The sequence below is a fragment of the Bos taurus genome, chromosome 7 (genome assembly GCF_002263795.3).
Source record: "Bos taurus isolate L1 Dominette 01449 registration number 42190680 breed Hereford chromosome 7, ARS-UCD2.0, whole genome shotgun sequence".
In the NCBI taxonomy this organism is placed as follows: Eukaryota; Metazoa; Chordata; class Mammalia; order Artiodactyla; family Bovidae; genus Bos; species Bos taurus.
In genome coordinates this window covers 6,448,123-6,475,804 of record NC_037334.1, presented here as the reverse complement: position 1 = coordinate 6,475,804, position 27,682 = coordinate 6,448,123, and the positions used below count along the sequence as shown (strand labels likewise).

The window sequence follows — 27,682 nt, the reverse complement described above, 5'->3', positions numbered from 1 at the left end:
GCAATAACTGAACGCTGTGTGGTCAACAAGCTGAAGCCACGGCAGGAAGAATGTCTTGTGGGAACTGAGAAGATCCTTTCATGTCCTAGACAATGAGCATTCCTTGGGCCTGATTGCCTGTCACCAAACCAACCTCTAGTCACAAAGGAGCTGCCCTGGGGTGACAAAGGAAGATTCCAGTGTCTGAGAGAGGACATCTCTGAAGAGGGGTTCCAGCTCTGGGGTCCGAGCAAGGAGGCCATCCTTGAACCTGGCTCTGCCTGACTCACAAGACGGTGGCACTGCGCGTGGAACTGCAGCAGACAGTTGCCAAGCTGCTTGGTCACCTGGCCATCAGGGCTCCTCCAGGGTCTTCCTGTCACAGGGGGCCCAGGCGAGTGAAATGAAAGGATGTACCTTTGACTGTGTGAGGCAAAGGTGACAAAAAACAGAACTGCTCACTTACTGAGGCTGTTTTGCAGGGCACAGGGCCCTGGGCCTGGAGTCTGACAATTGGGTTCCAGCCCTGTTCAGTGGGCCAAGCCTGACTTTCTGTTGCCATCTCCCTCTGTAGAATGGGGCTAATATCTGTCTTTTGGGTTCTGATAGTTAAATGAGACATGTGTATCAAAAAATGTGTGGATAAAATATTCTATGAATTGAAAATGTATGTCAGCACATCCCCACGTGCCCCTCAAATAACCCTGCACTTTAGCATTTTCTCCCCCACCTCTAACACAACACCTGTGTGCTCCTTAGTCACACATCTAGAAATTGAGCTGAGTGCTCAGAGGGCAGGAGGCTTATTTGTTTCCTGTTTTGGGCACCACCTAAGCACAATGGCACCCCACTCCAGTACTCTTGCCTGGAAAATCCCATGGATGGAGGAGCCTGGAAGGCTGCAATCCATGGGGTCCCTGAGGGTCGGACGCGACTGAGTGACTTCACTTTCACTTTTCATTTTCAAGCATTGGAGAAGGAAATGGCAACCCACTCCAGTGTTCTTGCCTGGAGAATCCCAGGGACAGGGGAGCCTGGTGGGCTGCCATCTATGGGGTCGCACAGAGTTGGACACGACTGAAGTGACTTAGCAGCTTAGTAGCAAGCACTCAGTAAATCACTGAACAGAAGGATGTAGGCAACTGTTTTAGAAGAAACTTACCTACCCATTGCGATGAAAAGAAACTGTTGGCAGTGGTTTCTGAGTGATATGGGGGGGAATGCAGTACCTGTGTGATCCTGGACAAATTACTTAACCCGTCTGGGCCCCATTTTCATCTGTAGCAAGGCAAAGGGTAACTGTGGAGTGTGTATAAAAAGCCCACATGTATCAGGTACTCACTATTATTCCTTCACACAGATGCTGGATAAGCATAGCTGTTGCAACATTCGTGGATTTTCCATGTTACTCTGTTCAATAAAGACACGTCATTAACTGTGATGCTGTGATTTCTACTTTTATCCTACTGTCTCACAAATCCATAAATCACACATCTAAATTTGGGCTCAGAAAAAATAAAAAGGTTGCAATATACCTGGATGTGGGAACCAAGTTGGTGTGTTCTTTCTGCCTCTTACACATTTTGTGGCTGGACACGCTGATGACAGACTGACTCAGAAGGGGCCCTTCACCGACAAACTGGGACCAATCTTAATTCCCTGGAGACCATCATTTATTTTTGGTAAATGCCATCCAAGAATATACACAGTATCATTCCTGCAGAACAGTCTATAGCATGAAAAGTCCTGAAAACACGGTGACATAAAGAGTTCACGATTTTCAGATTCTTCAATAATGTTCTCTGCCTTAAGGCTGTTAGACCTTAAGGGATCCAGGTCTGGTTATGTCCCAGTGATAACACAGGACCTGCTGTGCGATGCGTGCTACATACACAGCAGAGTTCAGAAATTCCAGGTGCTTCTTCATTTGAACCTGTTTGACTTCTCTCCTTTGTAATAGGGGTTTGATTTTTCCAAATAATGAATGACTTAAAATAAGGTGCTTAAAAATTCTACACTGAGTCTCAAGATAGTGAACAAACACTATTTAAAAATGCCCTCTGAGCCTCAGTTTCCCCTTCTGTAAAATGAAGGGGTTGGGTTTGAATTAGTTTTGCAGACCACACCGTGGATGGGTGAACTAAATTTGCTGTTACAAACCCCAGCAGGGAGGAGGGTGAAGCAACCCAACTGCAAATGTGGATGTGAGAGGAGGAGTAGTGGGGGCTGAGCCAGGGCAGCAAGTGGCTGGAAAACCAACCTTCAGGAGGTCAACGTCCGCTCTGAACTTTCAAGTCTCAAAAGTATGTCTTTGTCTTCTGATCTGATCGAATATGATTGTCTCATTCCAGTGTATGTACTCACTGTAGATTTATGTACAGAACTAAATATTTGTTTATTCATTTATAAACCGTAAAGAAACCAGTCAGGTATCTCCCCTCACCAGCAGATCTTGCTTTAGAAAAACAAATACACAAATTCCAGCAACCTCAGAAATTTCATTAAACCTGCAGAGAAGCATAATTCATTTTGGAGTTCAATTTTATGTTCAAGGAATCAGTTCCTATCATAAAGACAATTACTGTAATCTCTGTGCCATGCAAAACTATCTCCATTTATTGTGGACCAACTGCAGGTCCAACTCCTGCCCCTGCTGAAGGCACTCGGCAAGTTCACGAAAACATCCTTGAGGACGGCCCCTTCCTGTTTCGCACAACGTAGTCTCAGAACTTGAGGCCAAAGTAAGGAAAAAGCAAGCCAACGCCAAATGGGTTCTCCTGAGGCCAGTGGTACTAAACAAGCCAGAAGGCGACCTCATGACCTCTCCAGGAGCGGCCCATCCAGGAGTGACAAAATGTAACCTCTAGGTACAAAGTTCCCATCATCAAAAACAAACAGGAGTCGAGCATAAGCAATGGTTGGCACTTCCTCTCGGAGCAGAGAACCATCTCACATGCCAGAAGGTAAAAGGTGACCCGAGGTCCCATCTGCTGATCAAGCCAAGTGCCTGTTGAAGAGGCTAGGTGCAGGGCAGAAGGAAGAAGGCAGCCAGCAGTCAAGGGAGGGTCCTCTCTGAGGCCACAATCTCTTATGCCAGTGTCCCAACCTGGACCTCAGCACACGGGTTACCCTCGGAGCTCACATAATCTTCCTGGTGATGTGATTCTGCTAAAACGCAAACTTCTTGACCAAAGACCGATTTGGCAAACCAAATCCTAGCCTGGTGCTTGCCCCTTCCCTGGGACATGATTCATATCCTGACGGAAACATCGCTAGAGCAGCTAACAGAATCAGAGCGCCAAGCTCTGTGACACAAAAGTATGGAGATGACCTTCTTGATTAATCTCACTTTCAGAGGTTGTGGTCACTAGAAAAGCGCTTCAGAACACTTCATTCCTTCCTACTAAATGCAGACATGTGCTGAGACAGGCATCGCCAGCAACCTTTCTTGTTTTTAAACGTTTAAAAACCAAAGGGGTTTCCAACCATAAGCCAATCTGCATGCATCCTGCATCCCCTAAGAGGGGGGTGAGGGGTGGGGGACCGAGGCGAAAAAAACACAGACAACTACAAAATATGCCCTAGAAAAAATGCAAGATCCTCATAAAACCAACATCTCACCAGACACCCTGTTAAGCACAGAGTGTTGAAGGCTCATGAGAACAAATTGAGTATTGTGGTTGAGCTTGAAACGCTGAACATGATTTCGAACGATCCTTCTCGCTGCTCCGAGAGGAGGGTCGTTCCACTCCAGCAAAGGAAGAGAGTCAGGAGTCAGCAGCAGCCCTTCCCTTTCGGTCGGCACACCATCTCTGACTTGCAGGTCAGAGAATTAGGCTGTAAGGATTCAGTGCTAATTGCAATTGCTCTGCATTGAGGGACGTTGGCCAGAATTGCAAACCGTCATGGGGCTGACCCAAAGCTGAGTCTACCTTTGTGGCTGGAGAGGTTTTCGTAACCCTTGCACTCCTCTGCTCCACACCTGCTTCAGTCCTGTGCCTGCCTGAGAAAGTGGCCAGTCACAAAGCACCACCCTAGGGTCCTTTCCTTGCCACCCTCCCTGTAAAGCACACTTCGCCCACTCTGAGGTCTGTGTCCTTTCCAGAGAGGGTCCTGGCTGGAAAGCAGAAAAAGAACTCTGAAGAACAGACTTGGGGAAATAAGTCTACACAGAAAGGTAAAAACCTAGACAAGGTTTCCAGAGTGACGCCGCCCTCAGAAGACAAGGCTCCAGGAAGAAAGGGCGTGAAACACCGGAGCTCAGGGGTGGTCCCCACGGCAGGGTCTGCTTCCTGCTGCCCCTGGGCGGGCTGGGGGCCAGGGACCCCAGGGTCTTCTGCTGGTTCCGCACCATCCCCCCGTGGCTGGGTTGTACATTCACTGGTGGTCAGGAGTTTCTGATGCTGCTGGGGGCGGGGATGGAGGGGAGGACTGGAAGAACGTCCTGCCCAGCTCACTAGGCTCTACACGTCATATCGGTTCAAAGTATATGAGTTTGGGTAGCTCGGCCGGCCGTACTGGAAGTGATCTGTCAAGATGTTGTTGCGGCCGTACTGGTAGTCACTGTGCGGGGGAAAGAGCGTGCCGTTGTGGGGCTTCTCCAGGGGGCTCCGGTGGTGCTCCTTACTGCTCAGGTCCCCTGTCGTGACGGGGAGGAGGTGCTTCCGGGCTTGCTGGTTCGCGTCATACTTGGTCTGCAAGGTCAAAAAAGCAGTGACGCCATCAGCTTCATGCCTGGGACGCAGAGGACACAGCGGGGGCTCGAGATTCATGGCCAAGAGGCCTTCAAGGTGACACAAGTGTCACCCCGAGTGGAGCTGGGGCACGCTCACTGAACGGTTAATGGAGCAGCCCTCCCTGTCAGCCATCCCACAGCTTCACGGGAATACACAGAACCTTCGCAAGGAAGGAGTGAAATTCCCAATAGAGCTGCAGTAGAACTGAGCCAAAACAGAGTGAGGCGTGAGCCTGGGGCATCCGTGAGGGAAAACGGAAGCCCAGGGTGGAGGGAGCGGAGCCAAGACCGTAAACCAGGCAGTGGCAAAGCTGGGAGCTGGAACCCCTGCCTCTCAGTTCCTGGTGAGGCTCCATCCTCTCCACCAATGCTTGGTGCCTTCTTGGGTGTCAAGGGGACAGCCTCCCCCAGCCCAGACTCACCTTGTTGTACAGAAAGACTCCGAGGATGGCCGTCAGCATGCCCAGGACATTGGTGCTGGTGACGGGGTTCCGCAGCATGATCAGGGACACTGTGATGACCATGATCCGCTTGGTGGCGTTGGCAACTGAGTAGCTCAGAGGGCTGATGAGGTTGAGGATGCTGAAGGCGATGACGTTCTGGGCAAAGTTACAGAAGCCGCTGACGGCCAGGAGCAGGAGCGTCCAAGGCCACTGGGACACATAGGTCTGCAGAGACGGGGGAGTGAGAGCAGCACTGAGGTCAGAACAGCACGCCCGCCCTGGGGGGTGACACACAGTGGTTTCTCGGGGGCCACACTCCCGGTGAGGGAACAGGCCCGGGCAGGCCATGCTGTGATACCAGGTGCTTATACGTACAACCTCTATCCTTCACGACGCTCTGCACGGCACAACAATAATAATAATAACCACCCGTCCCTGCCAAGGAAGTGGAGGTTCGGGGGGGACATCAGGTATTTAAGGGGTGCAGAGGACATGAACCAGAGCTTTCCCCTGTCCCTGGGCAGGGAGGGTTGGGGCTCTGGGTTAGCAGAGCAGGGTCTACATACTGGACATCACCTGTTTGAGCTGCTATGACAAAGTACCACAGGCCAAAGGGGTTACCAAAAAATGTTGATTTCTCACAGTTCTGTGGGTTGAAGTCCAAGATAAAGGCGCTGGCAGACTCCATATCTGGTGAGCGCCCTCCTGGTTCAGTGGGTCTCACTGGGTCCTCACAGGGCAGAATTGGCAAGGGAACTCTTTGGGGTTTTTCTCTTTTTAAAAATAATTTTATCTGTATATTTATTGGCTGTGCCAGGTCTGCACTGCTGCGTGGGCTTTCCTCTACTTGCAGGGAGAAAGGGCTACTTTCTAGTTCCAGTATGTGCATTTCTCTGTGGTGGCTTCTCTTGTCGTGGCGTGCAGGCTCCAGGGCTTGTGAGCCCTACAGTACAGGCTCAATAGCTGTGGTGCACGGTCTTAGTTGCTCCATGGCATATGATCTTCCTAGATCAGGGGTCAAACTCCCATTTCCTTCACTGGTGGGTGGATTCTTGATGCTGAGCCACCAGGGAAGCTCTGGGGTCTCTTAGAAGGGCACGAATCCCATTCATGATGGGCCCCACCCTCATGTCCTAATCACGTCCAAAAAGCCCTGTCTCCAAACACCATCATGTTGTAAGGTTTAGGTTTCAACATATGAATTTTAGGGGACACAGACATTCAAACCATGGAGACATTTTGCATTGTAGCAAATGGGGAAGTCCTGGGGTGGCAGCCTCTGGGTGTGTGAAGAAGTTCCCCCACAAGGCAGAGAGCCCAAGGCTCTAGTCTGCCCCATCACTGGGAGTCCCCAGGCAAGCTGCCCAACCTCTCTGGCTTCATCTCTGCAATGGGGAAGATTGATCCTGATGAGTCTGTACAACACTGCTGCTGTGAGGACCAAATGCAATCATGGTTTTGAAAGTGCTCTAAAACAATCCCAAGCCAAACGAACAGAAAATGATGTTATCATCAAAACTTTAGTTGCTGACTTCCCTGGTTGTCCAGTGGTTAAGAATGCACGTGCAGGGGACACGAGTTCAATCTCTGGTCCAGGAAGATTCCACATGCTGCAGAGCACCCATCATGGCAAGGAGCTCGGCATGCCACAACTAGAGAAAGTCTGCATGCAGCAACAGTCAAAAATCAAATAAAATTTTTAAAAAAGGAAGTGAAAATCTTAAAAAACAAAATTTTACCATCCGACTCTCGCCAGAATGAAGCCACCATAATAAAGGGGGCCTAGAAGTAAAAACTAAGATCACAACACCCAGCCCCATCACTTCATGGCAAATAGATGGGGAAAAAATGGAAATAGTAACAGACTTTATTTTCTTGGGGTTCCAAAATCACTGCAGATGGTGACCAGAGCCATGAAGTTAAAAGACATTTGCTCCTTGGAAGAAAAGCTATGACAAACCTACACAGCACAGTAAAAGCAGAGACATTGCTTTGCCAACAAAGGCCCATCTAGTCAAAGCTCTATTTTTTCCAGTGGTCATGTATCAATGTAAGAATTGGACCACAAAGCAAGCTGAGCACTGAGGAACTGATGCTTTCAAACTGTGGTGCTGGAGAAGACTCTTGAGAGTCCCATGGACAGCAAGGAAATCAAACCAGTCCATCCTAAAGGAAATCAATCCTGAATATTCATTAGAAGGACTGAAGTTGAAGCTGAAGCTCCAATACTTTGGTCACCTGATGTGAAGACTCAATTCATCAGAAAACACTCTGATGCTGGGAAAGACGGAAGGCAGAAGGAGAACAGGGCAACAGAGGATGAGATGGTTGGATGGCATCACCAACTCAATGGACGTAAGTTTGAGCAAACTCCAGGAGATGGTGAAGGACAGGGAAGCCTGGTGTGCTGCAGTCCATAGAGTCACAAAGAACTGGACAAAACTGACTGGCTGAACAACAGAAGAAACACCAACTAGCAAACATTAGGACCACAAACTCTTCAAAGAGCCTGGGCTGATCTCAGGCCAATTCCCAGACTGCTCTGACCTCTCACACAGGAGGACACAGCTGGATCTCTCAGACAGTGGGGTCTAGTGGCCTTGCCAGGAAGAGAGCTGCAGCAATCCTCGGGCAGTGGCCTGATTATATCTCCAGCACCTTCTGATAGGGAAGGATCACATAGTCCTCTTAAAAGTGAGGGAGATCCAAGTAGGGACCTGCTCAGAATTACCTTCAGGGTGAGCTGGCCTGTTCCCCCAGGAATTCTTCCCTGAGGTGACCCACAGGGACTTACAAGCTATTTTTACAAGGCAGCCTGCTTGCAAAGCAACCCAGCCAATCCAGCGTTTTAAAAGAACTGACATACAAAAAAGTTGAGTGTTTCTTCCTTCTGGTGGATAGTTCCATGTGTATTAACACACATATATTGATTTGTGTAGCCAGTACCACAGTCAGAGTTCAGAACAGCTCCATCACCCCATGGCACTCTCCAGGGCTTCTCTGTGCACCCTCCCTCCCCCACCCAGGCAACCACTGAGGTGTTCTCCACGATAGGTTTGTCTTTTGGAAACAGTCCTCTAACTGGAAAGATGCAGCATGGAACCTTCTCAAACAGGTTTCTTTGATTCAGCATAATGCCTGTGACATCCACCCAACTTGTAAGGGATGACAGTTGGTACCTCTGTTCTTGCTGAGAAATATTCTGCTGTACAAACGCATCGAAGTTTCTTTCTCCATTCACCTGTTGAAGGACATCTGGGTTGTTTCCAATACTCTGTGATCATAAACAGAGTTGCTAAACATTTGTGCACAGGCTTCTATGTGAACCTGAGTTCCATTTCTCTAGACACCCAGGAGTGAGACTGCTGGGACATGTGGTCAGTGTATGTTTAACTTCAGAAGAAACTCCCAAATGTTTTCCAGAGTGGCTGCGCCATTTTGCAGTTGCTCCAACAACAGGAAAATGCCAGCTGTGCCCCATCCTTGACAGACACGGTACTGTCAGTACTTTTCACTGGAGCTATTCAATCAGATACAGAGCGGAATCTCCTCATGGTTTTAACTGGCTTTTCCCTAATGACTAATGATGTTGAACATATTTCACATCTGCACAATCTCAGTGGTGAAATTCAAGTCTTGGGCCTATTTTTAAACTACTGTTGAGTTTTAAGAGTTCTTTATATATCCTGAACACAAGTCCTCTGTCAGTATCTCAGTGGCAAGTATTTTTTTCCCAGTCTGTAGCCTGTCTTTCTTTAGTAGTATTTTGGGAAGCAAAAGCCTTTAACTTTGATGAAGCCCCCATTTAGCAATTTTTTTTTTTAATGGACTGTGCTTTTGGTATAATGTCTACAAACTATTTCCAACTCATGAAGATGTTTCCTCTGTTTTCTTCTAAAGGTTACCATTTTTGCTCTTATATTTAGGCCTAGAATACCTTATGAGTTAAATTTTGTATAATGTGTGAGGCTGAAGTCAAGGCTCAGATCTTGCATATGGATGTTCATTCGCTCCCACACCATTTGTTAAAGAAACCATCCTTTCTCCATGGAGTTGCCTTTGAACCTTTGCAAAAAATCAGTCACCCGTATCTGTGAGTATACTTTCATGCTGTCTATCTGCTCACTGATGGACGTCTTTTTCCACCAATATCCATAGCTTTATACTAAGTCTTAAAATTATGTGATTCCTCCAACTCTGTTCTTCTTTCTCAAACTTATTTAGCTATTTCAGTTCTCTTGCCAGTCAATGTAAAATTTCCAATCAGCTTTTATTAAACAAATTTTAATATCTATAAGTATCTATCTCCAAATATATACACATAGGGAGATAGTTTCTCAGCTTTTTTTCATTAATGCCTTTGCCCAGCAGAAGTTAAAATTTAAGTAATGATTTATAGCTGAATGTAAGAAGTATAAGATTTTGTTGAGTAGAAAGAATTTTATTTCTTCCTTTCAAATCTATTTCTTTACCTTGTTTATTGTTCTGGCTACGATGTTAAGTATCATGGGGAATGGGCCTATTGAGAGTGAACATCTTTACCTTATTCCTGAATTTAGGGGAAAAAACTTTCAATTTCTCATCATTATGTTAGCTATGTATGCCTTTGGTCAAGTTGAGGTAGTTTCCTCTATTTCTAGTGTGTTGACTTTTTAAAACTCATGACTGGATGTTGCATTTTGTCAAATGCCTTATCTGCATGAGTTGGTATGACTATGTGTTTTTTATTAGGCTATTACAGTAGATTACATTGATTGATTTCAAAGTATTGAATTAGCCTTGCATTCTTGATTTAAATCTCACTTTTTCATAGTGTAGTATGTTTCTTAACATATCCCTGCATTTGATTTATTCTAATATTTTATTATTTATTTGATTCTAATATTTTATCACAATAAACTGTGGGAAATTCTGAAAGAGATGGGAATACCAGAGCACCTGACCTGCCTCTTGAGAAATCTGTATGCAGGTCAGGAAGCAAGTTAGAACTGGACATGGAACAACAGACTGGTTCCAAATAGGAAAAGGAGTACGTCAAGGCTGTATATTGTCACCCTGCTTATTTAACTTCTATGCAGAGTACATCATGAGAAACGCTGGACTGGAAGAAACACAAGCTGGAATCAAGATTGCCGGGAGAAATATCAATCACCTCAGATACGTAGATGACACCACCCTTATGGCAGAAAGTGAAGAGGAACTCAAAAGCCTCTTGATGAAAGTCAAAGTGGAGAGTGAAAAAGTTGGCTTAAAACTTAACATTCAGAAAACGAAGATCATGGCATCTGGTCCCATCACTTCATGGCAAATAGATGGGGAAATAGTGGAAACAGTGTCAGACTTTATTTTGGGGGGCTCCAAAATCACTACAGATGGTGACTGCAGCCATGAAATTAAAAGACGCTTAGTCCTTGGAAGGAAAGTTATGTCCAACCTAGATAGCATATTCAAAAGCAGAGACATTACTTTGCCAACAAAGGTCCGTCTAGTCAAGGCTATGGTTTTTCCTGTGGTCATGTATGGATGTGAGAGTTGGACTGTGAAGAAGGCTGAGCGCCGAAGAATTGATGCTTTTGAACTGTGGTGTTGGAGAAGACTCTTGAGAGTCCCTTGGACTGCAAGGAGATCCAACCAGTCCATTCTGAAGGAGATCAGCCCTGGGATTTCTTTGGAAGGAATGATGCTAAAGCTGAAACTCTAGTACTTTGGCCACCTCATGCGAAGAGTTGACTCACTGGAAAAGACTGATGCTGGGAGGGATTGGGGGCAGGAGGAGAAGGGGACGACAGCGGATGAGATGGCTGGATGGCATCACTGACTCGATGGAAGTGAGTCTCAGTGAACTCCGGGAGTTGGTGATGGACAGGGAGGCCTGGCGTGCTGCGATTCATGGGGTGGCAAAGAGTCGGACACGACTGAGCGACTGAACTGAACTGAATATTTTATTAAGGACTTTTGTCTCTATTCTCACAAGGGATATCTGTCCTTTTTATGGTTTGTTAATATGAACCAAAAGTCTTCTTTTCCACTTGTTTTCCAGAGGAGATTGTGCAGAACTGGTGTTTATTTTTCCTTAAATGTTTGGTAGAAATTACCCATAAAACCATCTGGGCCTGATGACTTCTTTCTAGGAGGCTTTAAACTATGAATTCAATTTCTTTAATAGTTATAAGATTCAGGTTATCTTCTTCATCTGGAGTGGGTACATTCTGATACTGTGTGGTTTATGAGGAACTGGTCTATTTCAGCTGTCATTGATTTTATGTGTGTAGAGTTGTCAGTAGTATTTTTATGGTTTTAAGTTCTGTGAGTTTTGCAGTACTGCTCCCTTTTTCATTCCTGATTATTTGTATTGTCTTATCCCTCTCTCTTTTTTGGAAGGGTCAGTTTTGCTTCAGTTAAAATTTTTTTTCTTTTCCCTTGAGACTTCCTCTTTGGTCCATGGATTATTTAGAAATGTGCTGTTTAGTTTCCAAGTGTTTGGAAATTTTCCTGTTACTTCTTTGTTATTTACTTTTAATTTTATTGTTCTCTTAAGGTTTTTTTGACATACAATATGATCTATTTTGGTGAATTTCCACATATACACTTGAAAAGATGTCTATTCTGCTGCTGCTGGGTAACATATTCTTTAAATGTCAATGAGATTTCCAGTTGGTTGACAGTGGTGTTCAATTCTTTATTCCTGATCTAGAGACCCAGTGATTTTGGAAATTCTATATTTGCTGGATATAGAATTACGTGTTAACAGTTCTCTAGTTTTAGTACTTTACGAATGTTATTCTACTTCATGGTTTCTGATGAGAAACCCACAATTGTCCAAATTTCTGTTCTCCTATAAATAATGCATCCTTTTTCTGTTTTCAAGCTTTTTTTGTCTTTGAATCATTTTCTTTCTGTGGCTCAAAGTAGACACCTTCAGCTGACTTATCTTCAAGTTACGGACCTCCCTCTGTCATCTCTATTCTGCTACTGAGTTCATCCAATACCATCCAGTGAGTTTAAGTTGTTTCTTCCATCCTGAAATTTCCACTTGGTTCTGTCTTCTATTCTTCCCATTTGTGTCAAGAACATTCTTGGAGCATGATTATAAATAATTGCTTTAAAGGCTTTGTCCAATAATTTCAATATCTGGGTCATCCCAGTACTGGCATCTGTTGATTGTCTTTTCTCATAAGACTTGAAATTTTTCTGTTTCTTTGTATTCCCAGTAATTCTGGATTATATCCTGGACGTTTAGAATATTATACGACTGTGCTGCTAAGTCACTTCAGTCGTGTCCGACTCTGTGTGACCCCATAGACGGCAGTCCACCAGGCTCCTCCGTCCCTGGGATTCTCCAGGCAAGAACACTGGAGTGGGTTGCCATTTTCTTCTCCAGTGCATGAAAGTGAAAAGTGAAAGTGAAGTCGCTCAGTCGTGTCCGACTTTTAGCGACCCCATGGACTGCAGCCTTCCAGGCTCCTCCGTCCATGGGATTTTCCAGGCAAGAGTACTGGAGTGGGGTGCCATTGCCTCCTCCATACGACTGTAGGTCCCATGGATAATGTTGATACTTGGCTTTAGCAGACTCAGCTAGGTTCAGGCTACAAGCCTAACCAGCCTCCAGTGGGCTGTGGTTCCAGCACCAGCTCTGTTTTCAAGCCTTTCAGTGGCACACAGCAGCACACAGTGACCCCACGCAGCGGTCAGCCACGGGCCTGGGCAGTAGACTGTTCTGTCTTTGTGTGCTGTTAGGATCAGATCCTCACATGTGCAGCTCAGAATTTTGTTGTTTTATTTTTAAAATGGTAACTTTGTCTTTCCAACTTTAACTGAATTTCAGATTTCTGCTTGCTTTTCCATTTTGGCTCTGCCTTTTTTGTGTTTTTTTTTTTGGTTGCACTGCATGGCATGCAGGATTTAGTTCCGTAACCAGGGATTGAACCCATGTCCCCTGCAGTGGAAGTGCAGAGTCTTAAGCACTGGAACACCAGGGAAGTCTCTTTTATGGTGTTTTATGAGATCATTTCCCCCAGGTTCCTTCTTTCCATGTCTCCTTGGTATTTTCTGGTTTCTGAGGTCTCCCTCTTTCAATTATCCACTTAGAAAGCTGGACTTAATAACCCCACTCTGATTCCTTCCTACAACTCTACCTCCATTCGGGGCCAAGCAGTGGGAGGATGAAGAAAAGAAAAAAAGTGCAACAGGGGCTAATCCTGTCCTGCGATTGCAGAGGGAGGTTCCCACCTGAGCATCTCAGGGGCCTATGGGACCTTGCTGCCACCACCAAACGGGACTGCTGGGGGCCTGGGACGTGAGAGGACAAGGGAAACAGAAAGAGAGGATTCCCCCCGTGCTCTCAGAGCACCACGAATCTCCTTTCCCCTCAGCAAGCCAGTAAAGAGGGCTTTTCACTCTCTTCCTCCCCCAGTGCCCACTTCTGTGTTTCCAGATGCTTTAAGTCCAGGCTGAAGACACAGGAGGCAGAAGAAAGCAAACCCACAGCTGGCTCAGTGGTGTTTTGTAATCTGGTTTCTCCATCAGCCTGCCTGTCCCCATTTACTTTTCAGTTCTCAAGTACTGGCTTCACCCATCCTGTCCAAGCTTTAAAACTGGGCCACCTGCTTCAGAGTCTGGAAATCCATACCTGGCTACAGTTGAGCTGTTGGCAGCAGGTCTGGATATGTCTGGGAACTGTCTGCTGTAGCCTTTGATTCTTGGAAACATGGTGAGTAGCAGGCCCAGATGATGTGTCTCCAACCTGAGCTTTCTCCCTTCCACTGTGGAGCACAGCACCAGGACACACCTAACTCACCTGGCTGCTGCGGGAAGACACGGGAGGGCGGGGGAGCCCCACTAGGAACCCCACTTTTGGGGGCAGCAGTGTGGAATACTGTGCGCTGCTAGGGCTGCTGTTAAAACGCATAAGGGTCCCATCAAGGCAAACAATATACGGCTTCAGGGCTTCCCTGATGGGCCGATGGTTAAGAATCCACCTGCCAATGCAAGGGACGCAGGTTCAGTCCTTGGTTCAGAGCCCATGTGCCATGGGGCAGCCAAGTCCATATGCCACAACTGTGGAGTATGCATGCCAGGGCCTGTGAGTTGGCAACTACTAAAGCCTGCGTACCCTCGAGCCATGCCCCGCAGCGAGAGAAGCCACTGCAGTGAGAAGCCTGCACACCACAAGTAGAGCAGTCTCTGCTCACTGCACCCAGAGAAGGCCTGCATCTAGTGACGAAGACCCAGCCCAGTCAAAAATTAAAAAAAAAATGACCTGACGAGAAAAAGAGATCACCAATGGCAATGGAAGTAAGTTTATTACTAAAAGAAAATAAAAAAATGTCCTAAATGCAAGAGAAAGCAAAGCAAAGAGAGCAAGGAGAGAGCAGAACACAATCTACACATGCCTGTTTGTGAGTGTGCACAGAGACACCAGTGCGTCAGAGCAGCGTAGCAGCGCTGACGCCAGACCGACAGGCAGTGCGAAGCAGCAACCAGAGGAAGGAGGACCTGACAGGCCAGTATGGAACAATCCCCACGATGCGTTATTGAGTGAAAACCTTTTCTACCTTTTCTAAATATCTAAAATATCTAAAAAGTCACTATTTGTATAAGGAGGGTGGAGGAATGAACACACTTGGCCCTCAGTACCTGTGGGGGATTGGTTTCAGAAGTCCCCAGATCTGAGGATGCTCAAGTCTCTCATATAGTAAGATGGGGTAGTGCAGGGACTTCCCTGGTGGTCCAGTGGTTAAGAATCTGCCTGCCAATGCAGGGAACACAGGTTTGATCCCTGGTCCAGGAAAATTCCATATGCTGTGGAGCAACTAAGCCCGTGAGCGGCAACTGCTGAGCCCACGCACCTAGAACTTGTGCTCTGCAGCAAGAGAAGCCACTGCAGTGAGCAGTCTGGGCACTGCAATCACGAGCAGTCCCCACCTGCTCCAACTAGAGAAAGCCCAAGCAGCAATGAAGACCCAGCGAAGCAAAAAGTAAAATAAATTTTAAAAATAAGAATTGATACACTGATCTTTAACAGAAGAATCCAGTCGGACCTCATTAAGCCCTACATTGACTCCATCCAGCTCAGACCAGGAAGAACCATGTCCACCTCCTTATCACTACTGCTTGCATTGGTTTCCAGTACCTTCTCTGGAGGCTGGTCCTGTAGGCCGTGGGTGGGAAGATGCTCTCTCCTGGGCTCAGCTCAGAGAGCTGTGGGTACATCTGGAGTCAATGGCAGTACAGACAGAGATGACACCAAGAAAGGACTTGAGCAGTGCAAGCAGAGTTTCTAAAAGGCCAAGTGAGACCTGAACCAGACCGTCAGGGTGGGAAAGTTGCCTGTGCTGGCATTTTTTCTTCCTTGAATGCACTGGCACAAATGCAGCAGTTATCAGCAGCTGGGATCTAGCACGACTGAGAAGAAAACGCATAAGAAGCCGACTTGCTTGACTGCACTCAATGTTGAATCATCAAAGAGCTGAGAGCTAAAAGGGCTGGCGGTCAGAGGCCCGATGCCCCAGTCAACACAGAGGCATAATTCCCTGACAAAGTACCTACTTCGGAACCAGCTAAGAAAAGGGCATGTTCTTGGCACAGGCCAACTCACCAGGTCGCTGCTGACCAGGAAAGCCGAGAGATCTACCAGGACCCACGTGGGGATCATAAAAAAGATGGCATGGCAGCCCAAGATGTTCAGCAGCCGGAGATGGTGGATCCTTGAATCTCTTAATACCTGAAGAGAGAAAACCTCTTTAAAGGCTGGTTGTAACTATAAGTGGCAAGAGGGGCTCCGCTTACCCAGGCCTGAAACATGGTGGCTGCCCATTATCCCTGGTATCTGACCTTGACTGCCAAACCTGCAAGTGCGCCCATGACGAGACACACGGCCCATGGTGAGGCACACTGCCCATGACGAGACACACGGCCCATGGTGAGGCACACGGCCCATGATGAGGCACACGGCCCATGATGAGACACACGGCCCATGATGAGGCACACTGCCCATGACCACAACAAGCGCCGTGTTTCATATGCAAAGGACCGAGAGAAGAAAAAACAAAACCCAGAAACACTCAATTGCTGGTAAAGCTACAGTGAAACAGGCACTCTGAAATGGTGCTGGTTCGTGTCTAAACTGGTATATAGTTCCAGAAAACAAGCAGGAAAAGTATATCAAAAGCTGTAAATATCTCATACCCTCTGACCCAAGAATGGTAAACTCATCAAAAGGAAATAACCCGAGAAATAGAAAAATGTTTTGCACAAAGATGTTCATAAATTGTATTATTTGTAGGGATTAGTTGGAAATAATCTGCATGTGCAGTACGGAAACCAACTGTGTTAATTATGACACCTGCAAAGAATGTGATTATTATGAGTTATGAGCAATAATTTTTAATGATATGGGAAAATGCAATGTTAAAATAATAAATGAACAAAGCAAAACTTAAAAAGTATGTGTAATATTGCAACTCTAAAAACCATGCAGGAAAAACCCCCTAGCATTAACAGTAGGGAACAGCACTGTGGCTTTCCTCAAGAAAGAGGAAACCCTGAGCCAGGGGGCAGGTCTCTGTTGAGTCTTGGTCCCCAGCACCTACTACAGCGCCTGTCACACAGTAGGTGCTCAATAAAATTTCTGATTTCTTTTCACTGCGCTTTTCTCTATTTTTTCACATTGAATGTAAGTCAGCTTCCTATATGATAATAATAAAGCTATTTATAAAACAAAACAATAGAAAAGCAGCAGAAAGGCGACAGGATGTTTTTGTCCCAACAATGAAGAAATCGTTAGCTGGCTGCTTTCTTAGACGCCACCCACCCACCCCAGAAACAGCAGGTGCACCCTGGATGGTGTCCCAGTACCTTTTTGGAGAAAATGTTCTGAAGCGAGAAGCACAGCGTGGCTGCAAGGGCGCTGACCAGCCCCCACATGTCGAAGGACAGCTCGGTGACGGTGGCCAGCAGGACGCCGCTGATGATGGGGATGAGGGACAGGTACACCTGTGAGAGGATGCAGCAGTGGCCGCCAGGCCGGGTGGAGCTGGGCCGCCCAGCGCTGACGCCTGGGGGGGCCCGACTGCTCTCTCCTCCCCAGAGGGGCACCACCTGCCACTCTGCATGCAGGTGTTAGCTGGGACCGTAACACTCTGGGGAGTCAGGCAGAGGCAGATGGTTCTCAGAGTACCCGAGGGCAGGGCCGTGTCACTGTGGGCACCCCAGCCATGCCAACACCCCCATTACATTAAGAGCCACAAGCCAGGGCTGGTCCTAACAGGATCTACCCAGCTGCCGCCACCAACACCAGGATCTGAAACTGTTAGCCTCTGATGGGTTTCCTGGGTCCCTTTTATTTTGCACTCTTCCAACATGCAGTTATCCCTAGTGAGGACACTCCCCCTACACCTTCTTCAGCTGGAGATCTCCGTTCCCTTCAGGGGTCACAGTTCACAAAGGCCAAGAACTTTCCCTGACCCAGTGCCCCCTAGACAGGGTAAGGTTGCCCAGCTGTGTGTTTTGGGAACAGCGCTCTCCACCCACTAGAAGCACCCTTTACATCGTCTGCATCCCTGCACTCCTTTAGGGCAGCTCATTGTTCACTGCTCTATGCTGGTACCTGGCACTTAGCGGGCACCCAACAACTGCTGGCCCCAAGCACGAGTAGTGAGTGCTGTGACCGGGGTCTTCCAGAAGGGTCAAGCATTTCCGGGCCTGGAAAGTCCCTGGAACTCTCACAGCTAAATAGGCTCCCAACTTCCAGAGAAATAGGGTCCGTCCCCAACATTTGGCTTTCCTTACTCCTGGCTCATCCTTCCCCTACAAACGATACTCATAAAGCACTCTGGGGACTTCCCTGATTGAGACTCTGCTCCCAATGCAGGGGGCTGAGGTTTGATCTCTGTTCAGGGAACTAAGATCCCACATTCGGCACAGAATGGCCAAAACAAACAAATAAAGAGATTAAAAACAAACAAAAAAATACTTCAGAGATTTGGGAGGGGGTGGTGAAGCTCCACCCCCATCCCCACATACACAGGGTAAGAGAGCTCTGAAGTCCAGAATCCCTGCCCCTCACTACTGGCTGGTCCTCAGGCTCTTCCTTTTGAAGGCTCATTGCTTTCCCCGAGATGAAATGATCACCAGCCTTACCTGGAAAGGGTGGGGCCACAACTTAATCTGTCGTCATCATCATTAGTCTCCTGCCTAAGCCATTCCCCTGTCTCTCCTCCCTGTGAAAGGTTCTGGCTCCCTGCCCAAGCTGGGTACAATGACCCTTACCACAGGAAACCTGATAAACACAGTGTGATACTGAGAGAGGCAAGACACACACCTCCTGGCCAACTCCGACCTGGGGAGACCAGGCACATCTGACAGCACCTTGGGGGTGGGTTGCAGGGCACACCAGATCTGGCAGGGGACAAGACTGACCGAAAGCAGACACCAGCCAGGGGTGGCCCCATTTCTATAAGCTGATCCAGGGCACTGCCGTTCTAAGTTACATAAAATACAGGATGCCAGAAACCAACCACATAGAGAAGAGGCGCTCTGTCCAGCATGAAATGGATTCCAGCTGGGACAACAGGAATCCCACTTCCACTTAAGGACACAGGGCAAGGCTGTCTCTGGCTGAAGCCACAGCTTCTCTCACTCCAAGCCAGGAAATACCCTGGCTTGGCATCTCGAACAGACCCTGGATTGTGCCCAGAGCATCTTCCCCATGCAGCCCTGGGCTCTGCGGGCTGCCATCACTTCCATTTCCAGACATTCACAATTCCTGGCTGTTTTTATTTCGAAGACTTTGCTGGGCTTTGCCAAAATCAGATTCCTCTGACTAGCTTCTCACTTCTGACCCCAGAAATCCTGAGCCTGACCACTATCTCTTGCAAAGATGTAAAACTCTGTCAGAGTTCCGTTCCAGCAAGGAGTCAGATGTTCCAACCCTCATTCCACTGGAGGGGGTGGTCTGGTCAAGATGGGACCAAGTTATCCAAGTTGCCTACCAGCAACCCCAGGATGGGAATCCAAACAGGGAGGAAGGCTGGATCTGAGATGGGCAGCAGCATCCTGAGGCCACACATCAGAAACAACTCAGGAACACACACCCCACTTGCTACTGCCCCGGGGGGTGATTCCAGAACGTTAGCAGCAAAAGAGGTCTAGAAGATGACTTCCTTATTTGACAGGAAGCCAGGCAGCCTGCAGACCAGGAACCTGGACCACGTCACCAGCTCAGCAACAGCTGGGAAGCCTCTGGGGCCCCCACCGGCCCAGAGCCCGCCTAGGTTACCTTGGTGCTCTGTTTCTCCTTCATGATGATCCGGGACAGGAGGACCACCCAGATGGGCATGGTGGCCTTGACTGCAAAGAGAGGGTAGGGGCATTCAGGGAGCTGCGCTAGTCCCAGAACCCACTCTGGGACCTGTCCCAACCCCACTAGGGGGGAGGGGTGAGAAGGCTTGGCTGCCCCTCAAGCCACTTCAGCTCTTCTCTATCTGTGGGCCTTCCCCGAACCCAACACTTCTGATCCGCCCTGCTCACTTCCCAGCTTTCTTCTCAGTCCCTTCCCTCCCGGAGACCCCTGTGCGTGTCCCTCTCTTGCTAAAAGCTTTGGCGGCCTCCAGCGCCTTCTGGACTGAAACGGACTTCTCAGCCCGACATTCCAGACCGTCGAGGGCACCCCAGCCGGCGCACTCCGACCCAAGCGTCAAAGCCCCAGGTGGCGTGCGCCAGCCGCCGTCCCCTAGGCCAGCCTGGGCACCCACCGGTGTGCGCGTAGGACACGGGCACCTTCCATATGCTGACGTGCGCGGACACTGATGCGAAGTACTTGCCGAAGGCGAGCGGCAACACGTAGCGCGGGTAGAAGCGCGGCGGTAGCAGCGGGCCGGACGACTGATGCGGACCCGGCCCAGGGCCCGAGACGGGCGGCGCCGGGGGCACGCGCCAGGCCCGGAGCAGAGGCGGGAGCCCCGCGCACAGCGCCAGGATGTGGCACAGCGACACGGTCACTGGGAATGGGAAGGCGCTCAGGATCACCTTGTTGACCACATTGCCGCCCGCGCTCAGCGCGTACCACAGCAGGCACAGCGCTGCCACCCGCGCGCCCTCGCGCGCCCCCCCGCCGCCGCCTCCGGCGGCTCCCGAACCCCCGGCGCCCGCGCCCACTCCCACCGCCGCCGCCGCCGCCATCCTTCCCGAGCGGCCGCCCCTTCCCGCCTGTCCGACGGCCGGACGCCGGGCGGGGGCGGGGCAGGACCGGGGCGGGAGCGCCAGCCAACGCGGCTGCCTATTAGCCACCGGCGCTTCCGTCAGCGCCACGCGCCGGCCGACGCGCCCGCCACCACGTAGCGAACGTAGGCTCCGCCCTCCTTTCGATGGGCTTCCTGGAGGGCGGGGTCTGTCCCGGAAGCGGAAGGAAAGGGGACCGTGAGCCCCGAAGGGCTCTGAGAGCAGTAGGCTGTCCTCCTGCTGCTGCTGCTGCTGCTGCTGCTGCTGCTGCTGCTGCTGCTGCGTCGCTTCGGTAGTGTCCGACTCTGTGCGACCCTAGAGACGGCAGCCCACCAGGCTCCCCCGTCCCTGGGATTCTCCAGGCAAGAACACTGGAGTGGGTTGCCATTTCCTTCTCCAAGTGGGCTGGCCTGAGGGAGCCTAACTGGGTCCCGGAGCACACACAGGAAGGGCGGGAGGGACCGCTATGTCGGTGTCTGTGAGCGGGCGATCGAGTTCGCGGGTCAAACCTCGATATCCGGGCTTCATTGGCGCCCTCCAGCCAGATTCCTGATGGTCGGAAGACAAAGGTAAAAGACCAGACCTTACGGGAAGAGAAACCGAATGGTGAAAACCTCTCCATGGGCTAAATTCTTTCTGCAAACCGGGAGCGAACTCCCGTGGCCGCACTCCAACAAAAGGACCAGCCCAGAGCGCCCTGGAAGCACGTTCTGGGAACGCGCTGTGCGGTATTACTGTCTTCATTTCACCGACTGATGGACCGAAGCCCAGGGAAGGGAAGCGACGTGGCATGGGTCCTCTGGCAAGTTTGGGAGTCGCAGTAATGGCAACCTCCTCGGGCACCTGTCTCTAGGGATCTGCAGGAGGGAGGGGCGTGGTGCTGACCCCTACTGCTGATGCTCAAGGACCGGTTGGGATAGAGCAGCCCAAAGCCGCAACGGAAAACAAAGCGGTGTTTTCAGCAAGATGATCTTACACTGCAGGACTTTGTTTCAAAAATCATGTACTTCCAACTTTGGGGGCGATAGGGAATGTAAAATTTTCCTTCTACTCTATCTTTACTTGGCAAATTAAAAAGTGGCAACCCAACTTGATCCGCAAAATGTTGATGGGAAGTCACAGCTTAACCTTGTGTTCTGAGTCAGGCAGTATCCGTACCCTAGGGCTTACTAGATACTCAGACACAGGAGAGGTGGGGCCTGCAGGGGGTTAAGGAGCAGTGACCTCCCTCAGAGCCCAGGTCTGAGAAAAGGAGATGCTCATGGGGCGCCAACCTGCACCTTAATAGCTTCCAGCTGTGCCTCTGACCCTTTGTCGGGAGGATGTCATCCTCAGGATGCCCACATGTCAGCTGGCCACAATACATGTGAGAAAACAGGCACAGTGGACTGAGGAAACTAGTTATTCCCCAGCACAAATGGTCCTGATGACAAGCTTTTTGCCCCCCCTCCCCACCGCTAAATTTGGATCATATAATTTAATCCTCACAGCTTTGGGGTATCATTTATATCTCCCAAATGGGGACAGGTGTATAGGAGTAAAGTGATTAGCCCAGCTCCATACAGGTGGTAGATGGCAGGGGCTGCCCTCAAAGCTACTTCACCCTCTTGTAGGAGAGGGTATGCCCTGCACCAGGGCTATGTCAGAATTCCCCAAGGCTCTGCAACTGTGGCTCTGGGTTGATTGCATGTTTCTGGACCTCCTGATTTGCCTGGTGGGGCTGCTCCTCTAAAGGGGGAGTTGATTCTTCATCTGACATCAAGTAAATATGGTCAAGATGACTTATTATTCCAGACTGAAAAAAATAGAAAGCCAAAGCTTATGGTTTCAGAGATGAGGGAGAAGAATTAAAAGATCATCACTTTATAGTTAAGGAAGAACTGCAAATATTTCAGGGGTAAGACAAGGTCACTTGAGACCTGGGTTGTGGAGCCTGCTTGGGAGGGCAAAGCTGTTTCTAGGGAAAGTGAGGTCTGGAATGGAGACAGATGTGGTCTCTCCGACTCTGTCACCCAGAGTTAGCAGATGACTCTGGAGGTGGGAGAGGCATTGTGACCCTGAATGAATGAAAGGCAAGGTAGAGGTCAGTCTCCATGCAGAAGGCTAATAGGCTGGACTTGGTGACTGCCCTGCCCACCTCCCCACAGCCTGGCTAGCTATAGGACCTGAACCTTGGATATGGGGTCCAGGTTGTCTTGGCTAATCCAGAATCCAGAGAGGATGAATGTGGCTATAAAGGACCAAATTAAAAAACAATTCTCAGACTGGTTTGTGCAAATGTTTTTTTTTTTTATTATTTCCACATTTATATCACAAGGTGTCCACTTACTGGACCAAATAGCAAAGTTGCTCCCTTCTGCGTCCTGAGAACACAGAAGTCTAGGTACTGTACATTCACTAAGGCTCCTTGTTTTTGCAAATCGCGTTTATGACAAATAACCATAAGGCAAACGAATCTAAAGGAATGGTTATGAGTGTTTCCAGCATACAGACAGGTCTCTTCTCGCCCAACAGTACAGCTTACACACCAGTAGCACCCGCGGTTACTTTTGTGTTTTGAAGGGAAGGGAAGTCTAGAAAGGTGAACTTTTCTAGATATGTGTGGGAAGGGGAAACTGAAGAGGGAAGAACAAAAGGCAAGTTACTTGTCTGGTGGTCAGATGGAAGAGGGGGCAAAATAAACTTTAGAAAACAAATTTCTGCAGCATTTCTTTAAAAACTGGGCTGTAACTGAAACCAGATACAAATGTGTGGACGCCCAGGGAGCATGGGTCGAACTGGGTGGCCAGCCGGCCTGCCTGATGCCAGCAGCTCACTACAGCTGAGGCACCGTGATGGGAAAGCTGGCCAATGGGGTGCAAACCGAGGCCACAGTACTGCCCACTGCCTCAGACGCTTAGGGCCATGTTAAAAACAGAAAATGCAAAGATGAGATGCGTGCTTCTGTCACTGTGTTAAAGGTAACCTCTCCCACAGGTTTTCTGTGCCTGCCTGCAACTGAGGTCCCAGCTCACCAGGGCTGGGAAGCATCCGCACCTCTTCTGGGGTGGGAGACTAACGCTTTTTATAGCTGGTTTGCTATAGAGTTCTGAACTCACTTTGCTGGCCTTCCTTTCACGCGGTCCTTCCTTTGCAATTTTGTTAGTAAACTGGTAGCAGCATTTCACAAAAGGAGAATTTAGAGGGATGAGTGCAGAGAGACCTAGAGACTCTCGCCCCCTCCCTCCCGCCCCGGGCCGGACCCCCCGGATTCCCAACCACTGGAGGCGGCGGGCCCTGGCGCCCGTCCTCCCTGGCTGACTGCAAGGTGGGAATGCACTTAGAGCCCGAAGGGCCGGTCAGTCCAAGCAGACATAAGGCAGAATGTTCAACCGCCCGTCGTCGCCGTGCGGGTCGAGCGATATGCACTGCGTCCAGTCATACCAGTTACCCTGTGTGTCCTGACACCCGTTCACCCCTGGCCACTGGTGGGCCTGGATTTTGTCCAGATCGTCCCGGGTGACCTCGCGGCTCAGCCCAGGGAAGTCCGTGGGCGGGCCATGAGGCACCAGCACGTGCGGCTTCCGGGCCCCGCGCCGAGTGCTTTCCTCCTGCTTCAGGTACTCGGACATGAAGTGGTGAGCGCCCGGGGTCTGTGCGCCCGACGACGAGAGCAGGCTGCTCTGCCGGCTCAGGTAGGACTGGATGATCTCGTTGCGCGACAGTTCCTTCCAGTTCGTCTGTTCAAAAGGGCTCTGGAGGCTGGCCTTGGCCTCGGGCTTGTCCAGCTCTGTCCTGGGCTGCTCCGTGTGCACGGGGCTGTCGGCCCGCACTGGCTCTTTCTGGGTCAGAGGTTTGATCTGTCTTGTCATGGGGTCAAAGGTGAGCTTCCGCTCTTTTAACCGGACAGGCTTGACACCAGCCTCAGCCACCTGCCCGTCCAAGTTAACCGTGTAGTCACGAGGCCGGTACCTCTTCTTCTTTTTGCTGTCTGACCCACCAGAGGAGGCAGCATCGCTGTCCGCCTTGGAGGAGTCTGGGGAGAAGCCTGCCCGGGGCAGGAGGGGCTCGGCCGGCGGCAGCCCCGCCTTGCAGCCCAACCCTGCAAGCCGCTGGTGGCCCTCTGGCTGCTCCAGCCAGCGCACAGGGCTCTCTGCGCTGGGCAACAGCTCGAGTCGCCGCACAGGGGGCGTGGACGGCTGGGCCAACGGAAGCGGTGATGGCACCTGCGTGGCATCCAGCGACTGGGGCCGAGGTGATGGGCTGGGCAGGGAGCCCTTGTACGTGTACGGGCTCCGCTGCCGGGCAAAGGAGCCCTCGTGCCGTGAGTTCCGGGAACCAAGAGAGCAGCGAGGTGGCCCCTTGGGGTGGGGGGGCCCTGGAGTCTCGTCCACCTTGTCCAACTGCTGCAGCACCACAGCCTTCGTCTGCAAACAGGGCCCGGGGGGCTTGCCCAGGCCCGGGGAGCTGGTGTGCGGCCTCACGGCATTGACGGGGATCTTGCCACTGTGCTTGTCGTTCTCGCCGTGCTCCAGGAGGTTGCCCTCAGGGCCCACGTGCCCACTGCTGTCCAGGGGGCTGGGGAAGCTCTCGGGACTCCCGCTGATCCCATTGGTGGGGAGCGGGGATGAGTTGGGTACCAGGGAGTCATGGCTCGCCTTGGAGACCTTGGGAGGTGGCCCAGGGTGACCAAGGTCACGCTGGTCTCCCCGGCGCTTGCGGCTGCCCAACCTGTCCAGCCGCTGCCCGCACAGCCTTGGCATGTCATTGCGGTACTTCAGGTCGTGGACACTCTTAGGCGGGCCGGCCGCCCCTGCCTCTGGCCGGCAGTTATGGGCACCGCCGTTGGCTGAGCCGGGGGCACCCGCCAGCCCCCGCAGCGCAGCCTCATTCTGGTGCACGGGCTCGATGAGCTTCTGCCAGCTCCGCAGCAGCTTCTTGGCCCGCTTGGCGAGCTCCTCGTTCTTGGTCTTCTTGCGGACGTCGTTGATGAGCTTCCCAAGGCGGGTTTCCTACAGCCAGAGAGACACAATGACACGCTTTTAGGACAGGGACACCCCGTGAAAAGAGAGCTGGGCAGAAATGGAGCTTCCCATGGAGCTGGGGGAAGGGCTCCATATCTTTGTAATGACCCCACAGGCCCCCTAAACTACGGGTCTCCCAGACACAAAACCTATCAAGATTTTGGGTCCCTTGTGACATTTAAATTCTCAAACCCAAGTCCTCAGATCTTACAGTCCATGGGACAGACAGGGCATTCTCAGAAGCATCATCTCACAGGTTCCCAACTCCTGAAGGCTGCGGACCATTCACAGCCACCGCGAGGACACTTTGCCAGAGGAGATTTCTAGGTGAGAGTACACTGTGGCAAAGGCAACAGCACACGGGACCTCGAGCCAGCATCACTCACTGGAAGCCCTGCTGCGCACTGCAGTGTGCAGGGCCTCCTGCAGAGAAAGGGGCCTCAGCTCTGAACTAAAGCCTCGTATTTCCTGCAGTGCCTGTGTGCTGTGGACTGGCACAGTGCAGGCCAGGAGGGCATGCCCCCCTCACTCTTCCCTTTAAGGCCTTGCTGGGCCAGTGAGCAAAGTCTCTGAGGCTCTAAGAAGTCAGGAAAGCCCAGGGTTGGGGCAGCCCAGGCCCCGCCCTCACTGCCCACCCTAGTGCTCAGACCTGGAACGCTCACCTCCAGTGCCTCTTTGGTAATGGGGTATTTCTCCAGGCTGGAGATGACTTCCTGCACCGCCACCATGTTCCGGATCTGTAAAACAAGAGCCACTGTCAGACCCTAGGCACTTCTCCCTTTCCCAAGAGCCAGTGGGGCCAGCATCACCAGAGACCCACCTCCTGTAGCCTCCTACCTGCTCCCAGGGGCCAACACGACACCTAGTGCGCACCCTCCCATCTGCCTCCTCCAGTGCACGGTGAATAGGTGACTGAGTCTGTCCACGGACACACCCATCTGCCCAAGTGGCTGCGCACAACTGAAATTCACATTTATGAAACAAGATTCACTCTTGATGTGGGAAATGCACTTAAGTCTGCCATCTGACAGGAGGTTGACTTATTGAATAAAATGCGCCACGTTTAAAACAGCTGTGCATAATAATCTAATCAACTTAGTTGCATTAACAAGATCTTTATAGAGTTCATCTAAAGACATCACAAGGAGAGCAGAAGTCACAAAGTGGGAGGAGATCAATGCCACAGGCCCCCCCGGTATGTGTTTGAGCCCACAGAGAACAAGGGCGGGGAGACACGAATGGGGACTGGGCATGACAAAAGATCGTGCAGCAGTGCTCAACTCTCCTGGCCATCAGGCGAGGCAGACCGAACCCACAAGCGGCTGCAATGAATACACACCAGACTGCTGGAAATGGCATCTGACAACACCAGGTAGTTCTGGGGTGCGGCCAACTCTGGGGAGCACTGGGCTGTGTCTGGTCAAATCAAACACTTGTGTGTCTTGTGACCAAGCAATTCTATACCTCGGATGACACGTGCTATGAGCCAGGCCCTGTTCTACCAAGGTCTGTTTCCATACAGCACCACTCCACTGAATTATCACAACCTCAAGTGGAAGGTGTTAGCTATTATTACATCACATTTTATGAATGTGATGTAAAGGAGTGGGTCATGTGGCCGTATGTTGTAATGACATCACTGTAGTCCAAAAGCTGAACAGACTAAGAAATTCAAGAGCTCTAGAAATGAGCACACTGCAGCTTCAGTACATCAACAAGATGAACTTCAAACCACGGTGGATGAAAAGTCACAGGAGATACACACTGGGTTGATTCCAACTACACTAAGCATCACAGCATACTCAAAAATTAAAATGAACCCCAGATCTAAATGTGAAAGCAAAAACTCTAAGGCTTCTAGAATAAACAGGAGACTATCTCTGCAACCCTGGGGTAGACAAAGATTTTTTTGGAGCCCCAAAGCAATGATGTCTAAGAAAATATCCTGACAAACCAGGCAGTGAGGAGGCTGGTCCCACAGGAACAAGGCCACCTGCTCCCTGTCCCCAGCCCTAGGATTCTGGCCCTGACAGGGTCCTGGGCTTGCCACATGGCCTCTCTCCACCCCAGTGACCTCACCCTGGTATATTTAGAGCCCTGGGTCCCTACACACTCCTGAACCAGCAGTGCCCACAGAGCGAGCCCAGTGGCACAGAGTGTCCTTGTCCTTGGGCAGACGCTGTCCTGCTGCCAGATAGGAGGGGGGAGCCAGAACACCTGAGCAACCCTGGGGGTTGGAGCAAGCTGGCACTGTAGACCCTCGCACAGCCAGAGACCCTCCTGGAAGCTGCATAGGGTGGGGC

The 27,682-nt window shown here is 50.3% G+C and overlaps 2 protein-coding genes across 5 annotated transcripts in view; both read right to left on the bottom strand.

The window, feature by feature from the left end:
- Positions 1-1,634: 1,634 nt before the first annotated feature.
- Positions 1,635-20,366, bottom strand: SLC35E1 (solute carrier family 35 member E1). The gene is made up of 6 exons (XM_002688579.6): positions 19,911-20,366; positions 19,436-19,506; positions 17,014-17,151; positions 15,755-15,880; positions 5,137-5,382; positions 1,635-4,673 (listed from the first exon to the last, which is right to left on the bottom strand). The coding sequence occupies exons 1-6, from the start codon at positions 20,335-20,337 to the stop codon at positions 4,443-4,445; spliced, it is 1,239 nt and encodes a 412-aa protein (XP_002688625.1). The 5' UTR covers positions 20,338-20,366; the 3' UTR covers positions 1,635-4,442.
- A 2,278-nt stretch (positions 20,367-22,644) lies between these two features.
- Positions 22,645-27,682, bottom strand: part of MED26 (mediator complex subunit 26) — a 40,680-nt gene continuing 35,642 nt past the window's right edge. For all 4 annotated transcript variants that reach the window (XM_024993952.2, NM_001098888.1, XM_059887996.1 and 1 more), the window contains 2 exon segments: positions 26,042-26,116; positions 22,645-25,367 (listed from right to left, as the gene is read on the bottom strand). In XM_024993952.2, coding sequence (XP_024849720.1) covers positions 23,715-25,367; positions 26,042-26,107 — 1,719 coding nt within the window. In that variant the 5' untranslated portion in view covers positions 26,108-26,116 and the 3' untranslated portion in view covers positions 22,645-23,714.

Coding starts and splice junctions, on each gene's coding strand:
- SLC35E1 (XM_002688579.6), bottom strand. CDS start 20,337: ATGGCGGCGGCGGCGGCGGTGGGAGTGGGCGCGGGCGCCGGGGGTTCG. Junction 15,881..17,013: donor AGAACATTTTCTCCAAAAAG/GTACTGGGACAC, acceptor TTCTCTCTTCAG/GTATTAAGAGATTCAAGGAT. Junction 5,383..15,754: donor TCCTGGTCAGCAGCGACCTG/GTGAGTTGGCCT, acceptor CCGTCTCTGCAG/ACCTATGTGTCCCAGTGGCC.